The 19,318-nt window shown below is 36.1% G+C and overlaps 1 protein-coding gene and 1 pseudogene across 12 annotated transcripts in view; one reads left to right on the plus strand and one right to left on the minus strand.

The window, feature by feature from the left end:
• NME7 (NME/NM23 family member 7) overlaps positions 1-19,318 on the plus strand; it is a 248,143-nt gene that overhangs the window by 63,540 nt on the left and 165,285 nt on the right. For 10 of the 12 annotated variants that reach the window (XM_002715560.6, XM_008264107.5, XM_089299605.1 and 7 more), the window contains 3 exons: positions 1,855-1,965; positions 7,939-7,989; positions 10,722-10,929. In XM_002715560.6, the coding sequence (XP_002715606.1) occupies positions 1,855-1,965; positions 7,939-7,989; positions 10,722-10,929 (370 nt within the window). The remainder of the gene's footprint in view (positions 1-1,854; positions 1,966-7,938; positions 7,990-10,721; positions 10,930-19,318) is intronic. The other 2 variants (XM_089299600.1, XM_089299607.1) reach the window with 1 other exon arrangement.
• LOC100355387 (ubiquitin-conjugating enzyme E2 variant 2-like) lies at positions 17,366-18,122 on the minus strand (annotated as a pseudogene).

Below are 19,318 nucleotides of genomic sequence, written 5' to 3' on the forward strand. Positions count from 1 at the left end.
CACACACATACACACATACCCATAGAGAAAGCGAGATCTTCCAAACACTGGGTCAGTACCCAAATGTCTATAACAGTCAGGACTGGACCACGCGAAAGCCTGGAGCCTGGAACTCAATTCTAGTCTCCTACATTGGTGGCAGGGATCCAAGTATATGAGCTATCTTTGCTGCCTCCCACCGTGCACATTAGCAGGAACCTGGGTCAGAATTGGAGCTAGGACTTGAACCCAATGACTGCTATATGATGCAGGTGTCCCAAGCTTTTACTTGATCATTGTGCCAAATGTTTACCCATGACTATAATATTTAATGAATGTGAATTAGAAAAATGACTAGTTTTAACTGTGTTTTTGATGAAGTCATATAATATAAAGTAATGTAAGTGGCTCATCTCCTTGAAATTAAAAAAAGAGAGTATCTGATATAATTTGAACCAAAGATAAACAGTTTCTTTTGCTATTTAGCTTTAAAACTGAGCCATAAATTATATCTAGTTGTAAGGCTATTTGAATTACATCTCCAGCTACATTTGTCACATTGGTGAAAAAAACAAGTATGAAAAGGTTAACTGTTCTTTTTGGATCACTCGAATTAATGCCAATGTTGTTAGAACAATTGGAAATTGAAAGGGAAAGTGGCAGAAATGGTTTATCATATGGATAGAATTACACTGATTAATTTTGTTTTTAAGATTCATTTATTTACTTGAAAGTTATAGCTATACAAAGAGAGGGAGGGGGAGAGGGAGAGAGAGAGAATCTTCCATCCAGTGATTCACTCCGCAGATGGCCTCAGCAGCCAGGGCTAAGCCAGGCTGAGGCCAGGAGCTTTGTCCAAGTCTCCAACATGGTGCAGGGGCCAAAACACTTGGGCTGTCTTCTGCTGCCTTTTCCAGGCCAGAAGCAGTGTTCATTTGGAAGTGGAGCAGCTGGGACAGGAACTAGCACTCATATGGAATGCCAGAGCCACAAGTGGTGGCTTTACCCACTAGGCCTCAATGCCAACCCCAATCAATCTGGTTTTTATCTTCATTTGTAGGTATTATTTATAAGGATTGGTGATGATGAACCATTCTAATAATATTAATAGTATCATTATTTGTGATGTTGGAAGGAGCACAGACTTGGGAATCTTATGAGCTGCATATTTTGTCTTGAAGATGCAGTTAAGCGGCTATATGAGCTTAGGCACGTTAACTCCCTGGGTGTAGATTTCTCATCAGACTAATGAGGACACTGAGGTGATGATCTTCATGTCTAAAATTCTATTAATTTTGTGGCTTCAGGGTGGGAAAGTCCATTGCTCTGCTGTATTTTGAGTTTAAAAGTTAGCATACTTCATTATTCATATACATTTTGGATGAAAAGACGTTAGCTTCTCTGAATAGCTAATGGAATCCTTAATTATTTTACTTCAGTCTTGAACTAATTGCATAACATACATACATATTTTAAAGTATTTTAAAGTCAGAGAGACCAAAAAACAGATTCATAATATATTTAATGCATTTTTAGAAAGTAATCCTTTCAATAACTGTATTTTACTAAATAGAAATTTTAGATACCTATATTTTCTAATTTGGACTTATTAGAAATAACATTTATTTTTTTCTCTAAGCTCATTTTGTTGTTGTTGCTGTAGGTTGGTTACTTTACTTTAGGGAGAGGAACAGGAAATGAAAACTTACTTTGCATGACTTTTAAAGAAACATCTTTAATACATTTCTCCATAAAATTAATTTTGATGTTTGGTGATCTAGAATGATTGTTAATAAAATTTCTACTACTTAAAAATTATAAAGAAAAACTGCAGAACTATTTTCATTTTTAAACATTTTCCTTATTTGTTTACAGAACATTAGCCCTCATCAAACCAGATGCAGTATCAAAGGCTGGAGAAATAATTGAGCTGATAAACAAATCTGGATTTACTATAACCAAACTCAAAATGATGGTGCTTTCAAGGTAATTTCTTAACAATTTTCAGTTGTATAAAAGTCTTTTAAAAATCATTTCATTCATGTTATTGTGTTTAAAAAATACTGAAAGGCAAAGGCCTTGGTAGATGCTGTATACACAGTGGGGTGCATGAGTAAAGAGGAGTGAACTTGGTTACCAGCAGTTTCACTGGCAAGTGTACTGAAGACCTCATCCCTCAGGTCACTCTTTATAAACACAACCCTGAGAAATGACTAGGCTAAAGAGTGTTCAGCAGGCTATCAAAAAAGGAGGTACCTTTCTCTGGAGGGAGGAGAGAACTTCCACTTTGATTATAGCCTTGTCTAAATAAGGTTGGAGTTTGTGAACTTAAGAGGCTTCCATAGCCTTGGCAGCTCATGACAAGAGCCTTGGGTGATTACTGACGTCATAAATAAGAGAGTCAATTGTTAAATCAACAACAGGAGTCACTGTGCACTTACTTCCCCTATAGGATCTCTGTCCTTAATGTGTTGTACTATGCGAATTAATGGTAAAACTACTACTCAAACAGTACTTTATACTTTGTGTGTCTCTGTGGGTGCAAACTGTTGAAATCTTTGCTTAGTATACACTAAATTGAACTTCTGTATATAAAGATAATTAAAAATGAATCTTAATTGAAGAATGGGATGGGAGAGGGAGTAAGAGATAGGATAGTTTGTGTGTGAGAGGGAGGTTATGGGGGGACAAACCACTGTAATCCAAAAGTTGTACTTTAGAAATTTATATTTATTCAATAAAAGAAAAAAATTTAAATAAAAAAGAGTGTTCAGGGCATTATGTTCTTGACATTCCCAGTGAGGAGACAAGTTGGGAACTTGATTCAAAGTAAGTGCTAAGTAAATACAGTAATGTGGCTTCTATTGATGTCATAGCTGTCTTAAGATCATAGCTTAATGTGTTACATGTTTGTGGTGATGCTAGTATAAACAAACCTACTGTGCTGCTAACTGTACAAAAGTAGAGCATATACAATTAGGTTCGATGAAATTGGATAATGATAACAAATGAATATGTTATTGCTTATGTATTTACTATATTTTATTGTTATTTTAAAGTATGCTTTTTGTACTAATAAAGAAAAAGTTTACTTGTCAAACAAAATGTCATGTGACACTACAGCATTTATAAATCTTAATGTTGGTTCATTGAAAATAGATCTTATTAGGGGCGGGCTGCTGTGGCACAACAGGTTAATGCCCTGGCTTGAAGCACTGGCATCGCATATGGGCACCAGTTCTAGTCCCGGCTGTTCCTCTTCTGATCCAGCTCTCTGCTATGGCCTGGGATAGCAGTAGAATATGTTCCCAGTCCTTGGGCCCCTGCACCCACGTGGGGGACCTGGAAGAAGCTCCTGGCTCCTGGCTTCGGATCGGCGCAGCTCCGGCCGTTGCAGCCATCTGGGGAGTGAACTAGTGGATACAAGACATTTATCTCTGTCTCTACCTCTCACTGTAATTCTGTCTTTCAAATAAATAAAATAAATCTAAAAAACGAGAAAATAGATCTTATTAGAAAATAAGGTAGGAATAGGAGAGGGAGGAGGAAGAGGGGTGGGAGTGTTGGTGGGAGGGCGGGTATGGTGGGAAGAATCACTATGTTCCTAAAGTTGTACTTATGAAATGCACGAAGCCTGTATTGCTTAAATAAAACGTTTCTGGGAAAAATTTAAAAAAGGAACTAAACCGTAGTTAGAAAAAAATTAGAGTCTCAAACTAAGCCATAGTTAGAAAAAAATTTAGTCTCAGGTCCAATTTAAAATGTCAGAAAACAAACAAGGGAAAACACACACTAGCTGCAAAATAGTGAAAAGGACTATCAACTATTGAAATGAAAAAAGCAAATATAAATTTAGAATCTCAAAAAAATAAAGTTACTACAAACCCCCCAAAAATCTTATGTTTACCATTTCTCTTGATTTTATCAAGAAACCATATTGAGGGACTGGCTTTTACTATCTAGGTTTATCTGTACTCTATGACATTTACAGAATGAAAGAGTCACCTCATGACTCAATTCTCAGAATATAACCCCTGTCAGTCAATGATACATGACTGTTCCCTAAAAGATTTCATAGATGAGTTTGTGAAATAAAGTTTCTTTATAAAAATATGATAAAACAATAAAAAAAAAACTTCTCTGTGTGGTGATTTACTTGTTACTATTCATGTCCTTTTAAACCTTTTAGTGAAACAATTAGATAAGAATGATGGGAGAAATTCATAAACTTTCATTGTTATTTTGATTTTAGATTTTTTTAAAAGATTTATTTATTTGAAAGGCAGAGTTATAGAGATGCAGAGGCAGAGAGAGAGAGAGGTCTTCCATCCCCTGGTTCACTATCGAAGTGGCTGCAATGGCCGGAGCTGGGCCGATCCGAAGCCAGGAGCCAGGAGCTTCTTCTAAGTCTCCCACACAGGGGTAGGAGCCCAAGGACTTGGGCCATCTTCCACTGCTTTCCCAGGTCATAGCAGAGAGCTGGATCAGAAGTGGAGCAGCTGGTACTTGAACCGGTGCCATTATATGGGATGCCAACACTGCCGGCAAGGGCTTTACCCACTGTGCCACAGCACTGGCCCCATTGATTTTAGATTTTTTAATAGACATAACTATGGAATTAATGGAATATTAGAAGAAAACAGTGAGAACTTGTAATATTTAAGCATTTTTGTTCAGATTACAAAGTATTTTTTTTCTTGGTAGTTTAGTTCTTTGTGTTGAAACATTCAGGCATTTTAGTACTCGTCTCTAACTCTTCTAATATATTCTTCATGTTAGTTCTTTAAGTATTCAGTTTTGTGCCATTTTAGTCTGCAGTACAATATATACATATCTGAATTCTTCTCTTTAACCTCTAGATTTTTTTCTGTGGTTGATGGTAAAAAGAACAAAAGCAATCAGATTTGCAATTAGACAGATTTGAGTTTGAATCTCCCTGTCTTGCCTTTTGACATGGAAAGATTATATATCCATAGTGAACTGAATTCTTTCATATGTAAAATTAAGATGATATGAATATTTCAATATATTGTTGTGAAGGATAAATATAATTTAATCTGGGTATGTAATGGACTCCAGAAAAATGTGATTTTTCTTCTCCTTCCTAGTTTAGGGATGAATTGTACTGTGGATTTGGATATATCCTTTCATAATCCTTTTGTAGTCAAAGGAAATATATGAATTTATTCTATTATAATAAGAATATGCCTAGATACAACTTGTTTTGTGAATTTGTTTTGCAATAGGCTCATACAGTGTTAAAAACATTTCAAAACATTTCATTCCGGGGCCAGCGCTGTGGCATAGCGGTAAAGCTGCCTCCCAGCATCCCATATGGGTGCCGATTCGATTCCTGGCTGCTCCTCTTCTGGTCCAGCTCTCTGCTTTGGCCTGAGAAAGCAGTAGAAGATGGCCCAAGTCTTTGGGCCCTGACGCACACATGGGAGACCCAGAAGAAGCTCCTAGTTCTTGGCTTTGGATTGGTGCAGCTCCAACCATTGCAGCCAACTGGGGAGTGAACCAGCGGATGGAAGATCTCTCTCTCTCTCTCTGCCTCTTCTTCTCTTTCTTTGTAACTCTGACTTTCAAATAAATTAATAAATTTTTGAAAAATGCATTCCAAATTAATTTTCAAGTGTGAAAGGTTGGCACATTACTAGAGAACATTTGAATTTATTTGCTATTTTAAAAAATAGTTGATATTGATATATATGAAGGCACTTTAAAAAGTTCATGCAGATTATTTATTTGATGCAGAAACTAGTTTTTTAATAATATACATTTTCTGTTAACTTTTTGAGTACTCTTCATATATTTGTCACATACTGTGAGTGCAGTTTAAAGCCTTTAAGAAAACTACACAGTTTAAGACAAAATAACTAGTTTGCTTAAATTTAAATTTTTTAGACTTTTCAGATAACTGTTTAAATTCCATTGTTCTTTGATTGTCTGTATAGATATTTTAGTGGGAATATAAATATAAAAAGTAAATCCCAATTGCTTTTAACAGATTAGGCATTAATTCTGAATTCAGAATGTTTCCATATTCTTCTATCTTTTGGTGATGTCAGTAAAAAATATTCCTTTCTAATTTATTAATAATCAATAAGAATACATTAGCTTTCATAATTTGTCAAGCAGCTTTTAAAAACACAAGTCCTTGAGCCCTGCACCCTCATGGGAGACTAGGAGAAGCACCTGGCTCCTGGCTTCGGAGCAGCACAGCGCGCCAGCCGCGGCGGCCATTGGAGGGTGAACCAACGGCAAAGGAAGACCTTTCTCTCTGTCTCTCTCTCTGTCCACTCTGCCTGTCAGAAAAAAAAAAAAAAAAAAAAAAAAAAAAAAAAAAAGAAAAGAAAAAACCCACAAAAATATAAAATTCTTTTTTAAAAAGATGTATTCATTTAAAAGTCAGCATTACATAGAGAGAGAAGGAGAGGCAGAAAAAGAGAGGTCTTCAATATGCTGGTTCACTCCCCCGTTGGCCGCAACTGCCAGAGCTGCACGGATCTGATGCCAGGAGCCAGGAGCCTCCTCTGGGTGTCCCACATGAGTGCAGGAGCCCACGATCTTGGGAGCCATCTTTTACTGCTTTGCCAGGCCATAGCAGAGGGCTGGGTTGTAAGTGGAGCTGCTGGGACTCAAAGGGAGCCTACATGGGATGTCAGCACTGCACAGCACTAGCTCTAAGAATATAATCTTGCCATTGGATAAATCTAGCTGAGAAAGAAAATTGTAAATACTGAATTAAGATTCTAGATTAAACTGTCAATTTCAAAACCTGTAGAAGAAAGTGACAAATTTTGAATTAGAAGATATTTTTTAATTTTTTGATGTAACTTATTTGGACTTTAATTAACAAATATCTTTAAGGTCTAAAGATAAACTTTGTTTCTAAAATGTTAAGGAAAAAAGATGATATATGGTAGAAAAGCATATACTGTCTTATATATTCATTTCAATTTTATATCTAAGCATAGATATGCCTTATACTTGCAAAAGCATTTTTTTATTTTTTATTTTCATTTAATAAATATAAATTTCCAAAGTACAGTTTTTGGATTACAGTGGCTCCCCCAACCCCCATAACTTCTCTCCCACCTGCAAGCCTCCCATCTCCTGCTCCCTTTCCTATCCCATTCATATCAAGATACATTTTCAATTGTCTTTATATACAGAAGATCAATTTAGTATACATTAAGTAAAAATTATAACAGTTTGCACCCACACAGATACACAAAGTATAAAGTACTGTTTGAGTAGTAGTTTTACCATTAATTCGCATAGTACAACACATTAAGGACGGAGATACTACAGGGGGAGTAAGTGCACATGACTCCTGTTGTTGATTTAACAATTGACTCTCTTATTTATGATGTCAGTAATCACCCAAGGCTCTTGTCATGAGTTGCCAAGGCTATGGAAGCCTTTTGAGTTGGCCAACTCCAATCTTATTTAGACAAGGTCATAGTCAAAGTGGAAGTTCTCTCCTCCCTTCCCAGAAAGGTACCACCTTCTTTGATGACCCGTTCTTTCTGCTGGGATCTCATTCACAGAGATCTTTCATTTAGGTTGGTGGTTGTTGTGTGTTTGTTTGTTTGTTTGTTTTTTGCCACAGTGTCTTGGCTTTCCATGCCTGAAATACTCTCATGGGCTTTTCAGCCAGATCCAAAAGCCTTAAGGGCTGATTCTGAGGCCAGAGTGCTATTTAGGACATCTGCCATTCTATGAGTCTGCTGTGTATCCCGCTTCCCATGTTGGATCATTCTCTTCTTGAAAAAACATTTAAAAAGAAGGAATATTTGATAGGATGTTTGTTGAAAATCATTAATGAATCCACAGATTAAATAAATATAAATTTATAGTATTTAATACTTGTATTATTAATATAATTTAAATAATAATTTTCTTACATACTTTTCTTAATACTTTTCTTAATACTTTTTTATTATTTTATAGAAAAGAAGCAATGGATTTTCATGTAGACCACCAATCAAAACCCTTTTTTAAGTAGGTGTTTAACTTGGGATTTAGGGGTATATAAAGAAAATTGTCCTAGAAAGCTAAAAGAATATACTTAGATTTTTATAATTTAAAGGTTTGTTGCATGAGTTATATGTCAGATGGATTATAGTAACATTTGTAACTGTACAAATTATGTTCTAAGAAATTTTTTCTCTGTTATTTCATTAGATAAGATTTCTTACATCTCATCCTTAAATATCTTAAATTTCAGCCAGTATCAAATGGGAATTTGTTTACTTTATAAGGAATAGCTTTATTTTTAGATTTCAGTGAATTCAAAGATAGTGATAATTGTATTTTGAGAATTTTCCTTGTGCTTTTCAAGTTCCCTATTTTGATATTCTTAAATGCTTAAAACAAAGTTCATAGAATGTTGATATTTCAGCCAAATGATTTTGTATATATTTTGTTCTCTGAAGTATAACAAGTAAAATATGTCAGAAACTGAATATATATTCTAATTATTTTGGATATAAATTTAACTGGATATTGTACATATTGATATTACTATTGACAAGGAAGCATTTACATTTCTAATAAGAAAGAAATGTTGTAATAGCAAACTGCTACAATAGACAAACCTTTTGGTATACTGCACAAGTAGTATTTTTGTAAAGCTTTATATAAGAAAATTATCATGTTATAGATAATTTATTTTTTAAAGATTCATTCATTTAATTGAATGGCAGGAATAGAGAGAGAAAAAGAGAGGGAGAAAGAGATTGAGATCTCATTTGCTTGGTTCACTCCACAAATGGTCACAGCAGCCAGTTCTGGACCAGGCTGTCTCCACCCTTGTCTCCCACATGAGTGGCAGGGGCCCAAGTTCTTGGGCCATCTTCCACTGCCTTCCTTGATGCATTAGCAGAAAGCTGTGTTTCAAATAAAGTATCCAGAAATTGAACTGGAACTCTGGTATGGGATGCTGGCATCACCAACAGCAGCAGCTTAACCCATTGTACCACAGCCCAGGATCGCTTAAAATCAACAATTGTAGAATATTATTAACCCTTGTACTATTGGAATATACTGTTTTCTAGGAAATTTTTCTTAGTAAATGTTCATAGCATTGAATTACAACTTCTAGTTAATGTCTTTTAAGTATTTCATATGCAGTATATTATATTAAATGGGTTAATTAAGTAGTTGTTTAGTTTCACTAGCTGCCTTTATTGGAAATTATTTCACGAAGCAGTATCTTATAATCAGACACCCCATTCCTTGAATTTCATGCTACATGCTTGGGCTTATTAGCATAGATTCTGACACATAGTAGGTAGTCATTAAATGTTTATTGAATGGGAGCCAGTATTATGGTGCTGCTGATTAGGCCTTCATTTGCAATGCCAGCATCTCATATCAGAGCACTGGTTTGGGTCATGGCTGCTCTGCTTGCAATCTAGTTTCCTGCTAAAGACACTTGGGAGCAGAAGGCAGCAGAAGATGGCCCAGCTGCTTGGGCCCCACAACCCATATGGGAGATCCAGATGGATTTCCATGCTCCTGACTGCTGCCTGTTCTAGGCTCTGGCCATTCTGCTAGTCTGGTAACTTAGGGAGTGAACCAGCAAATGAAAGATCTCTTTCTGTCTATCTGTCCCTTTCTCTGCCACTGTGCCTTTCAAATAAACAAATAAATAAATCTTAAAAAGTAAATATTTATTGAATGGGTAAAATGGATTAGATCTCTGTTGGGGTTTCTAAAATCTAACAGCTGGTTTTTACCAAGGCAGCTGAGGCCTAGGAGAATGTGTATGACTGCGGGCCCCTTGGGGAGGAATACTTCTTGTACTGAAGGGATTTAGCTCCTGAAACATGATATACCAGAGAAGGACATTTGCAAGAACAGTCATAAAGGAACAGAAGGGCCAGTCATGATCCTTTCTCCAGGAGGAAGCTGACTTCTGTCCTCTTTGGATGAGAGGGAAACCTGGCCTTACTTTAAGAAGTACTTTATTCTTGCTAACACTTGCTTAAATAAGGGTATCACTTATTCATGGTTAAGTTTCTTGCTGCCTAGTACAGATATAAAACTGGAAAAATAAAATGAAGCACTATGTTTCATGCCTTGAGGGACTGTGACTCAGTGCTGGGTTTTCAATCAAGAACTTGTGTGTACCCTTTAATAATTTAGGATAGGATACCCAGAGTAGCTTTTACACCAATAAATGGATGTTTCTTGAAGGTCTGTGTCTTTCTTTCCTCTTAGTCACTAATCCAATTGAATGTGTATTGATTCAGAGTTCTTTTTCAGTCTTTGAATGATAATAGTTCTACACAAAACTAATGGAATTCTCATTGAAAATTTATAAGATATCATTTATAACTTCTTATATTAAAAAAGTTTACTCAATTTTAAGGGTAACCCACATAAAATTAAAAAAAAGGAAAATCCTATTATTTTTAGAGCAATGGGGAAAACAGATAAGCAATATGCATTTTCAGTCGATGAAATAGTCTTCATTCAACAAAATAGTGATTTTTTTTGCCAATAGTAATTGATTTAACGTTGCTACTGTAGTGATTTGTAGTGAATCTGAAAACTATGTAACAGTCAATTTATGAAAATCTAACCACGTAAATTTCGCTATGTCTATAGTTCTGAGATCAAAATGCTCATGTCTGTATCACAAATTTAAATATGTCGTTGTTGTTAAGAGAGATTCCTAATTTGTCAGAAAAAATAAACAAATTGATCTTTTTTATCCTGATTTATAGTGAGCTGATCCAGTTTATTTCAAGTGGTCCTATAATTGCCATGGAGATTTTAAGGGATGATGCCATATGTGAATGGAAAAGACTACTTGGACCTGCAAACTCTGGGGTGGCACGTACAGATGCTTCTGGAAGCATTAGAGCCCTCTTTGGAACTGATGGCATAAGGAATGCAGCTCATGGCCCTGATTCTTTCACTTCAGCTGCCAGAGTAAGGTGTTTTCTCAAAAATATATATTTTAGTTCTATTTTAGTATTGCTAAATGTTTTATGCAAATGTAAAGCATTTCTACTATTGGTGACTTGTGGATTTATGTGGCTGATCTAGTAATGAGAGAACTTTTGACCTTTTGCTTATGATCAAACAAGGTTTTAATGATACAATTAAGTCCCCTTGGGGCCAGCGCTGTGGCACAGTAGATTAATCCTCCACCTGTGGTGCCGGTATCCCATATGGGTGCCAGTTCTAGTCCTGGCTGCACCTCTTCCAATCCAGCTCTCTGCTATGGCCTGGGAAAGCAGTAAAAGATGGCCCAAGTGTTTGGGCCCCTGCACCTGTATGGGAGACCAGAAGAAGCTCCTGGCTCCTGGCTTCAGATCAACGCAGCTCTGGCTGTTGCAGCCATTTGGGGAGTGAACCAATGGAAGGAAGACCTCTTTCTCTGTCTCTCCTTCTCATTTTCTGTAACTCTTCCTCTCAAATAAATAAATAAAATCTTTAAAAAAATAAAAAAATTTTAAAACAAACAATTAAGTCTCCTTTATGAACTGGTAACCTGCTCATAGCCAAAATTGTTCTCCAACTTAAACACTTTTTTCCAAAGACTTGAATTATTGAAAGCCACAGATCTTTGAATTATTGAATTCATGTAAGAATGCTAGTTTATGGGTAGTAAATATTTTTAAAAATCATTTGATATATTATTTCTTTGATTCAGACTTAACAGTGTTTTCAATAAGATTTTTTCATTTTCCTACGATATAGCTAGTGTTTCTAAAAAAGTTTCCCTATATTTATTCGTTATTTTTTTTAAATATAAAGTGTTGCATTGACTTTATACTGAGGTTAAATTAATGAAGTAAAAATTTATTATTAGCATCATGAGAAGTTTTTCAGCCTAATTAAGATGATTCAACCTAGCCATACTTGCAATAACATTATGCTAGACTATTTTAGAATAATGTATTTTTTTCTTGTAATTTCATCAGCAAGTCCTTTAGCTCCACTTTCAGACTCTGAATCTGATCATTGTGGTCAAATTCATTTTTCTGTTTTGCTAGAACTGCAGCAGTAACCTCCTAATTATTCTTTTATCTTACACTCAGTGTTTTAATATGTTCCTTGCCCAGGAAAAATTAAGTATGCCCAATGGTTTTCTTTTTTTTTAAGAGGCTTTTTTAAGAGGTGTTGCTTTTTTTGTTTGTTTTTTGTTTTTTGTTTTTTATTTTACAGGTAGAGTTATAGACAGTGAGAGAGAGAGACAAAGAGAAAGGTCTTCCTTCCATTGGTTTACTCCCCAAATGGCCGCCATGGCCGGCACTGCGCCAATCCGAAGCCAGGAGCCAGGTGCTTCTTCCTGGTCTCCTGCACGGTGCAGGGGCCCAAGCACTTGGGCCATCCTCTACTACCCTCCCAGGCCACAGCAGAGAGCTGGACTGGAACAGGAGCAACCAAAACTAGAACCCGGGCACACATATGGGATGCCAGCGCCGCAGGTGGAGGATTAACCAAGTGAGCCACAGTGCCGGCCCCCAGGTTTTCTTAAAATAAATCAGATTAACATTCACCTGTTGAAAACTCTTCAATTTCTGTCTCTTGGAATAAAATCTAAAGCCTTTATTGTAGCCTCTAATGCTCTAACTGATCTGGCCTCTGTCTTTGTATTTTTATCTTTGACCAGTCTCTACCTTAATCTCCATGTTCTGGGAACACTATCATACTATTCCTTGAATATTTCTTTGTGGGATGTTCCACAAACAGTGAATGCGGCAATGTTGGTCAATTGGAATGAGGGTCGGTGGGGCAAGAGTGATGAGATCATAGAAATAATCAAGGGAGAGGTCGTCTGGTCTTAAAGACGATTGTAGTACTTTCGGCTTTTGTCTGAGAGAAATAGTCGTTTCAGGGTTCTGAGAAGGGGGCTGACATGTTTTACTTGGCATTTAAAAGGATTAGTCTGAGTGTTGCATTGAGAATGGCTGGAGAGGGCAAGAATAGAAATAGGTAGCCTAATCAAGAGTCTGTTGCAATAATTCAGAGAGATGATGGCTGAGGCTGGGGTGGTAGCAATGAGAAAAGTATATAAATGTATTTTAAAGTATTTTAATAGTTGAAGGGTGAACGAGATTTCCTGTCAGTTTGAATTCAGCCTATGAGAAAAAGATAAACAGCAAAAATTATTCCCAAGTTTTTTAGCCTGAGCAACTGAACAGATAGAGTTTATGGGAGCAGAAATTGGCAATCAGTAGGATGTGTGGATAGAATCAGTATGGGAATAAAGCCAAGAGTTGCAGCCTGTGTATTTGCAAAGTTAATATACATGTTAGTCATCCAAGTAGAGATGTTGAGCCAAAGAAATGAGGATGTAAGTTTGGAGTTCGGGGGAGAATTCTGGGCTACAGGCATAAATATGGGGCTTATTAACACATAGATAGTATTTAAAGCCACAAGATTGATTGGATTACTAAGGGGGGGTGGTTGTAGATAGAGAAGGAAAGATGAACAAAGATAGAGCCTTGTATGCAGGTCAAATATTTAAGAGGAGAAAGTAGCAAACGAAGTTGAGAAGGAGTCATCAGTGAAGTAGAAGAAAAAAGCTGAGATACAGTTAAATCACCAACCAGATATGTTAATTTATTTTAAAAATGTGATAGACATAAATCATTAAGGCAATAATTGACACTGGTATGGAAGTCACTGACCACATGCTTTGTTTTTCTCCTTACATTTCCTCCATTACTACCTTACCCCAATCCATGTCTTTGTTGTTTGTTTCCACTGGTTTATTTAACAAACTGGAAAAAATACAAAAGTACCTCAGTGTATGGAAAAATGGAATTAAAAGCTAAGTTTATTTTGGAGAAAACGATTTAAAATTTATGCATAGTTTTTTCAAAATATGTGTTTGCCATGAGCTTTTTGAAGATCCTTTGTATGCATGGATTTAAAAACTTTTTTGCACAAGAAAAACTTTTAATTTTATCTTCCACAAGACTTTTGAAGTACCCTCATTTGCTTGTGGTATTTCAGGTTACTTGGGCTCTCTCTGTGTAAATATACTAGATGATTCCACTAGTGAGTCCAATGTAGGCATGGATCTTTGTTTTGTTTTGATCATTATAACCTTTCTGCACATGTCAATGCTTAATAAATATTTACTGGATGAATGAATTCTTCTAACATTGGTCATTAAGCACCCAGGCTATTTCTCATTAGTAAAGAATATTTTCCTAAAGATCTCCTTAAGAGCTTTGACATAATATAAATAAAAGTAGAAAGAAATGGGAAAATATGATATATGATATGTCAGCATATCACTATGGTATTTTTCTCAGAATGTCTTTCAGATAGTCTTCATCCTATTAGGAAATACTATGAGTTTTGACTCTGAGTCCAGCCAAACTGTATCTTTGTTGGATAGTGATTATAGATTGTACATTTATATAAATAATGTTGTTAATGCTGAAAATAAGCAGATTAAAAAATATAAAGTAGTTTATACTTTTAAGTGATAAAGTTATAACCTTATTATATGTGTGTGCTTATGTTTTTATTGCAAGTATATATATATATATAATGAAGGTACTAAAGTTGCATATTTGTATATGCACATAGAGTTTACAGATGATTTTTTAAAATTTGTTTTTGTCGTAGAACAACTTTTACAAAGTTAGCTACTGTTATTCTTTCTCCTATTATTTAAAAAAATATTTATTTTAATGGCAGAATTACAGAGTGGGGGGAGAGAGAGAGAGAGAATGAGAGAGAGAGAGAGAGAGAGATCTTTCATCTGCTGGCTCACTTCCCAGATGGCTATAATGGCAAGTGTTGTACCAGGTCAAAGACAGGAGCCAGGAGCTTCTTCTGAGTCCGAAATGTGGGTGCAGGGGCCCAACCAATTGAGCCATCTTCCACTGCTTTCTCAGGCACATTAACAAGGAGCTAATTCAGAAGTGGAGCAGCCAGGTCTTGAACAAGTGCCCATATGGGATGCAGGCGCCACAGCACCAGTGCAAGAAGTCTTTTTTTTTTTTTTTACTTAATATTGTATTTATTGTTTTTGAGATAACATTTTAAATGTACATTATAGTCAAAGGCTTAATTCTCCACTAAATAAAGAATTGAACAAATAAAAAGTAAAAAGATCATAGTTCAGCAGAAAAATCTGTAAGGACTATAAACAATATTGCAGAGTAGTTGTTTAGCATAGTGATTATGATATCCAACATTGGACTGCCTGGATTAAATTCTCAGCTCTTGACTCCTGGCTCTATTTTCCTACTAATGTAGATCTTGAGAAGAAGCAGTGATGGCTGAAATATTTGGGGTGCCAGCACTGTGGCATAGTGATAAAGCTGCCACCTGTAGTGCTGGCATCTCATATGGGCGCTGGTTTGAGTCCTGGCTGCTCCACTGCTGATCCAGCTTCCTGCTAATGTGCCTGGGAAAGTAGTGGAATATGGTCCAAGTCTTAGGGCTCCTGCACCCGTGTGGGATACCCAGAAGAAGCTCCAGGTATCTGGCTTCGGATCAGCCCAGCTCTGGCTGTTGCATCCATGTGGGGCGTGAACCAGCAGTGGATGGAAGACCTTTCTCTGCCTCTGCCTCTCTGTAACTTTACCTTTCTTTCTTTTTTTTTTTTTACCTATGCCAATGTAATCTTTTTATTTTTTTTTTACATTACTAACTACATATTAATTCGTATCTTTTAAAGGTTTTTTTTTTTAACTTTTATTTAATGAATATAAATTTCCAAAGTACGGCTTATGGATTACAATGGCTTACCCCCCATTGTAACTTTACCTTTCAAATAAATAAATAAATCTTAAAAAAATAAAATAAAATATTTGAATTTTTGCCACCCATATGGCATATGTGGACTGTGTTCCTGGCTCCTGGGTTTCTCACCAGTCCATCCCCAGCCATTGCAGAGAGTTTGGAGTGAACCAGAAGATAGAAACTTGCCTACTCTCTCTCAAATAAAAATAATAAAATTTAAAAAAACTTTAAAAAATTGCCTTGAACATAATTTTCCTATTTTATGCACTTAGATTTCTTTCTTTTTTTTTCTTTTCTTTTTTTTTTTTTTTTTGACAGGCATAGTGGACAGTGAGAGAGAGAGAGACAGAGACAAAGGTCTTCCTTTGCCGTTGGTTCACCCTCCAATGGCTGCCGCGGCCGGTGCACCGCACTGATCCGATTTATTATTATTATTGTTATTATTTATATAAAGAGAACAAATTTCATGTATTTCATATATACAGTTTTAAGAACATAACAATATTTCCCATTCTCCCTCCCTATCACCCTCTCTTCTATTTCTTTTTTGATTTTCCTTTTAATTTTTGTGGTGATATACTTTCAACTCACTTTATAATCGTAAGTTTAACCTTCCACTAAATAAAGAATTCAACAAGTTGTAAGTAGATAAGAGTGTGTAGTCTCAGGTGTGTAGACAAGTGCTATAAATAATAATGGAATCTCAATATGTTAATTTCACTCATATACATTGCATTTTTGTACTCTATATTAATGATAACAAATCAGATAAAATATATGGTATTTGTCTTTCTGAGACTGCCTTATTTCACTAAACATAATGGTGTCCAATTACATCCATTTTGTTGCAAAAGAGGATTTCATTCCCCACCTCAACACACACACACACACACACACACACTCCACATTTTTTTATATTTTAATTCTTACTTAATTTATAATCTTAAAATAACATATAAATACACCTATTTCCTTTTTTATTGACTTCACTTAAACTGAATTGCATGGCTTGTTAAACAAAAACTGTAAACAAATATTCACCATATCTATTACATGTAACACACAGGGACAGCTTTTAATAGAAATTCATTGATCCCCCGACATTTTTTTAATTATAAATATAAGCATCAAAAAAATCCTGAACATATTTTTTATACTACTAGTGGTCAGCACCCATACCGCTTCAAATTTTAACACAATTTTTGACAGTTTCATTGTACCTGCTACTTTAAACAATTTTAGTTGCAACTCTTAGTAAGTAAGGTGGATAAAGCATGCCACTTCTGTTTGTCCTTCTTGGGATTTTTACTTTTCAGAAACACACAACTTTCCACTTCCTTCTGACACTTCTCACCATGCCTGTGTCTTGTAAACCCGAATCCTGTTTGAAGCACTCCAAATTTACATTTAAATGGCAGTGCCTCAACAATAGAAAGAAAAATTGTGCTGCATTTTTTCCTCCCATTACCTGAAAACATAATGAGTGCACAATGTTAAATATATTCTTAGGGATGTCTAGATTACATGTATCAGCTGGAATTCTTTACTGGATGTGTGGGTATTTTGCATTGTGATGTGTAGTCAAGACATTAATATGAGTAGAAGGTTGTTTATTTAAGACAAGTTTGAGACCCACTAAAATTTATTGTTATGTTTGTCCTTCTGTGGACTGTGGAAGCTTCATATTGTCTTTGGACACTATTAGATGCCTTAGCTCCTCTAGTACAACTTTAATACTATATTAATTTTGGGGCCGGCACCGTGGCTCACTTGGTTAGTCCTCCGCCTGCGGTGCCGGCATCACTTATGGACGCCCAGTTCTAGTCCCGGTTGCTCCTCTTAAAGTCCAGCTCTCTGCTGTAGCCTAGGAGGGCAGTGGAGGATGACCCAAGTGCTTGGGTCTCTGCACCCTCATGAGAGACCAGGAAGAAATGCCTGGCTCCTGGCTTCGGATCAGCGCAGTGCTGGCTACAGCGGCCATTTGGGGAGTGAACCAACGGAAGGAAGACCTTTCTCTCTGTCTCTCTCTCTCACTGTCTGTAACTCTACCTGTCAAATAAATTAAAAAAAAAACCACTATATTAATTTTGCCATTTTACAAATATTGGTATGTTCTGTGCATCCACCATACCACTGGAATTATTTATCCCATTCATATTAATTTTTATTACAAATCTAACAAATGGAGAAGATTCTGGGTATTTAAGTCCACATTCTACTTTTAGGCTATGTATTCTGTTCTTGTAATTTGTCCTTGGTGGCCCAATAATCATGTCAGTCCACCATCAGTGTCATATCTTCAAGGCCCCAGCTGACTATACCATCACCTAGTCCTTTTGTCCATCTTCAGTTTCTTCAAACAAGTGAAAATTATGTGGAACTTGAACTGCTTTGGAGATCACCATCTTCTCCTGAATCCCTACATAGCCCTTATTCTTCTTCAAGGATGAGTAGTATTCTATTGTGTATATATAACATACTTCATTTTCTTTTTCCAGTCAGTCATCAATTGATGGACAGCTTGATTGATTCCATATTTTTAATATACTTCATTTTCTTTTTCCAGTCAGTCATCAATTGATGGACAGCTTGATTGATTCCATATTTTAGCTATTGTGAATTGAGCTGCAATAAACATGGGGGTACAGATAACTCTTTCATATATTGATTTCATTTTCTTTGGATAAATTCCTAGGAGTGGGATGGCTTGGTCATATGGTAGTTCTATTTTCAGATTTCTGAGGAATATCCATATTGTCTTCTATAATGGTAGTGCTGGTTTTATTTCTGCCAATAATGTATTAAGGTAGCTTTTTCTCCAAATCCTCTCTAGCATTTGTAATTTTTGACTTCTGGATATTAGCCATTCTAACTAGGATAAAGTGAAACTTTATGGTGGTATTTATTTGCATTTCCCTGATGTCTAGAGAGCCTGAGCATCTTTTCATGTGTCTATTGGCCATTTGTATTTCATCCTTTGAAACATGCCTGTCCACATCCTTAGACCACTTCTTGACTGAATTGTTTGTTTTGTTGTTGTTGAGTTTCTTGAGTTCCTTATATATTCTGGGTATTAATCCTTTATCAGATGTATAGATTGCAAATGTTTTCTCCCATTCTATCAATTGCCTCTTCAGTTTGTTGAATGTTGAATGTTTCTTTTGCTGTAAATAGCTTCTTAGTTTGAGGTAATCCCATTTCTCTATTTTTGTGCTTTTGAGTTTTATCTAAGAAGTCTTTACCTATGCCAATCTCTTGCACTGTGTCCTCTATGACCTCTATGTTTTCTTTTTTTTTTTGGACAGGCAGAGTTAGACAGTGAGAAGAAACACAGAGAGAAAGGACTTCCTTCCGTTGGTTCACCCCCCATATGGCCGCTGTACCCATCGGAAGCCAGGAGCCAGGTACTTCCTCCTGGTCTCCCATATAGGTGCAGGGCCCAAGCACTTCTGGAAAGAACCTCCAGAAACATATAATAGTAATAGTGAGAGTGGGCATCCTTACCTGGTTCTGGATCTTAGTGGAAATGCCTCCAGCTTTTCCCCAGTCAATACGATGGTGTCTGTGGGTTTGTCATATATTACCTTGATTATGTTGGTGT

The sequence above is a fragment of the Oryctolagus cuniculus genome, chromosome 7 (genome assembly GCF_051225735.1).
Source record: "Oryctolagus cuniculus isolate XC-2025 breed Fujian yellow rabbit chromosome 7, ASM5122573v1, whole genome shotgun sequence".
In the NCBI taxonomy this organism is placed as follows: domain Eukaryota; kingdom Metazoa; phylum Chordata; class Mammalia; order Lagomorpha; family Leporidae; genus Oryctolagus; species Oryctolagus cuniculus.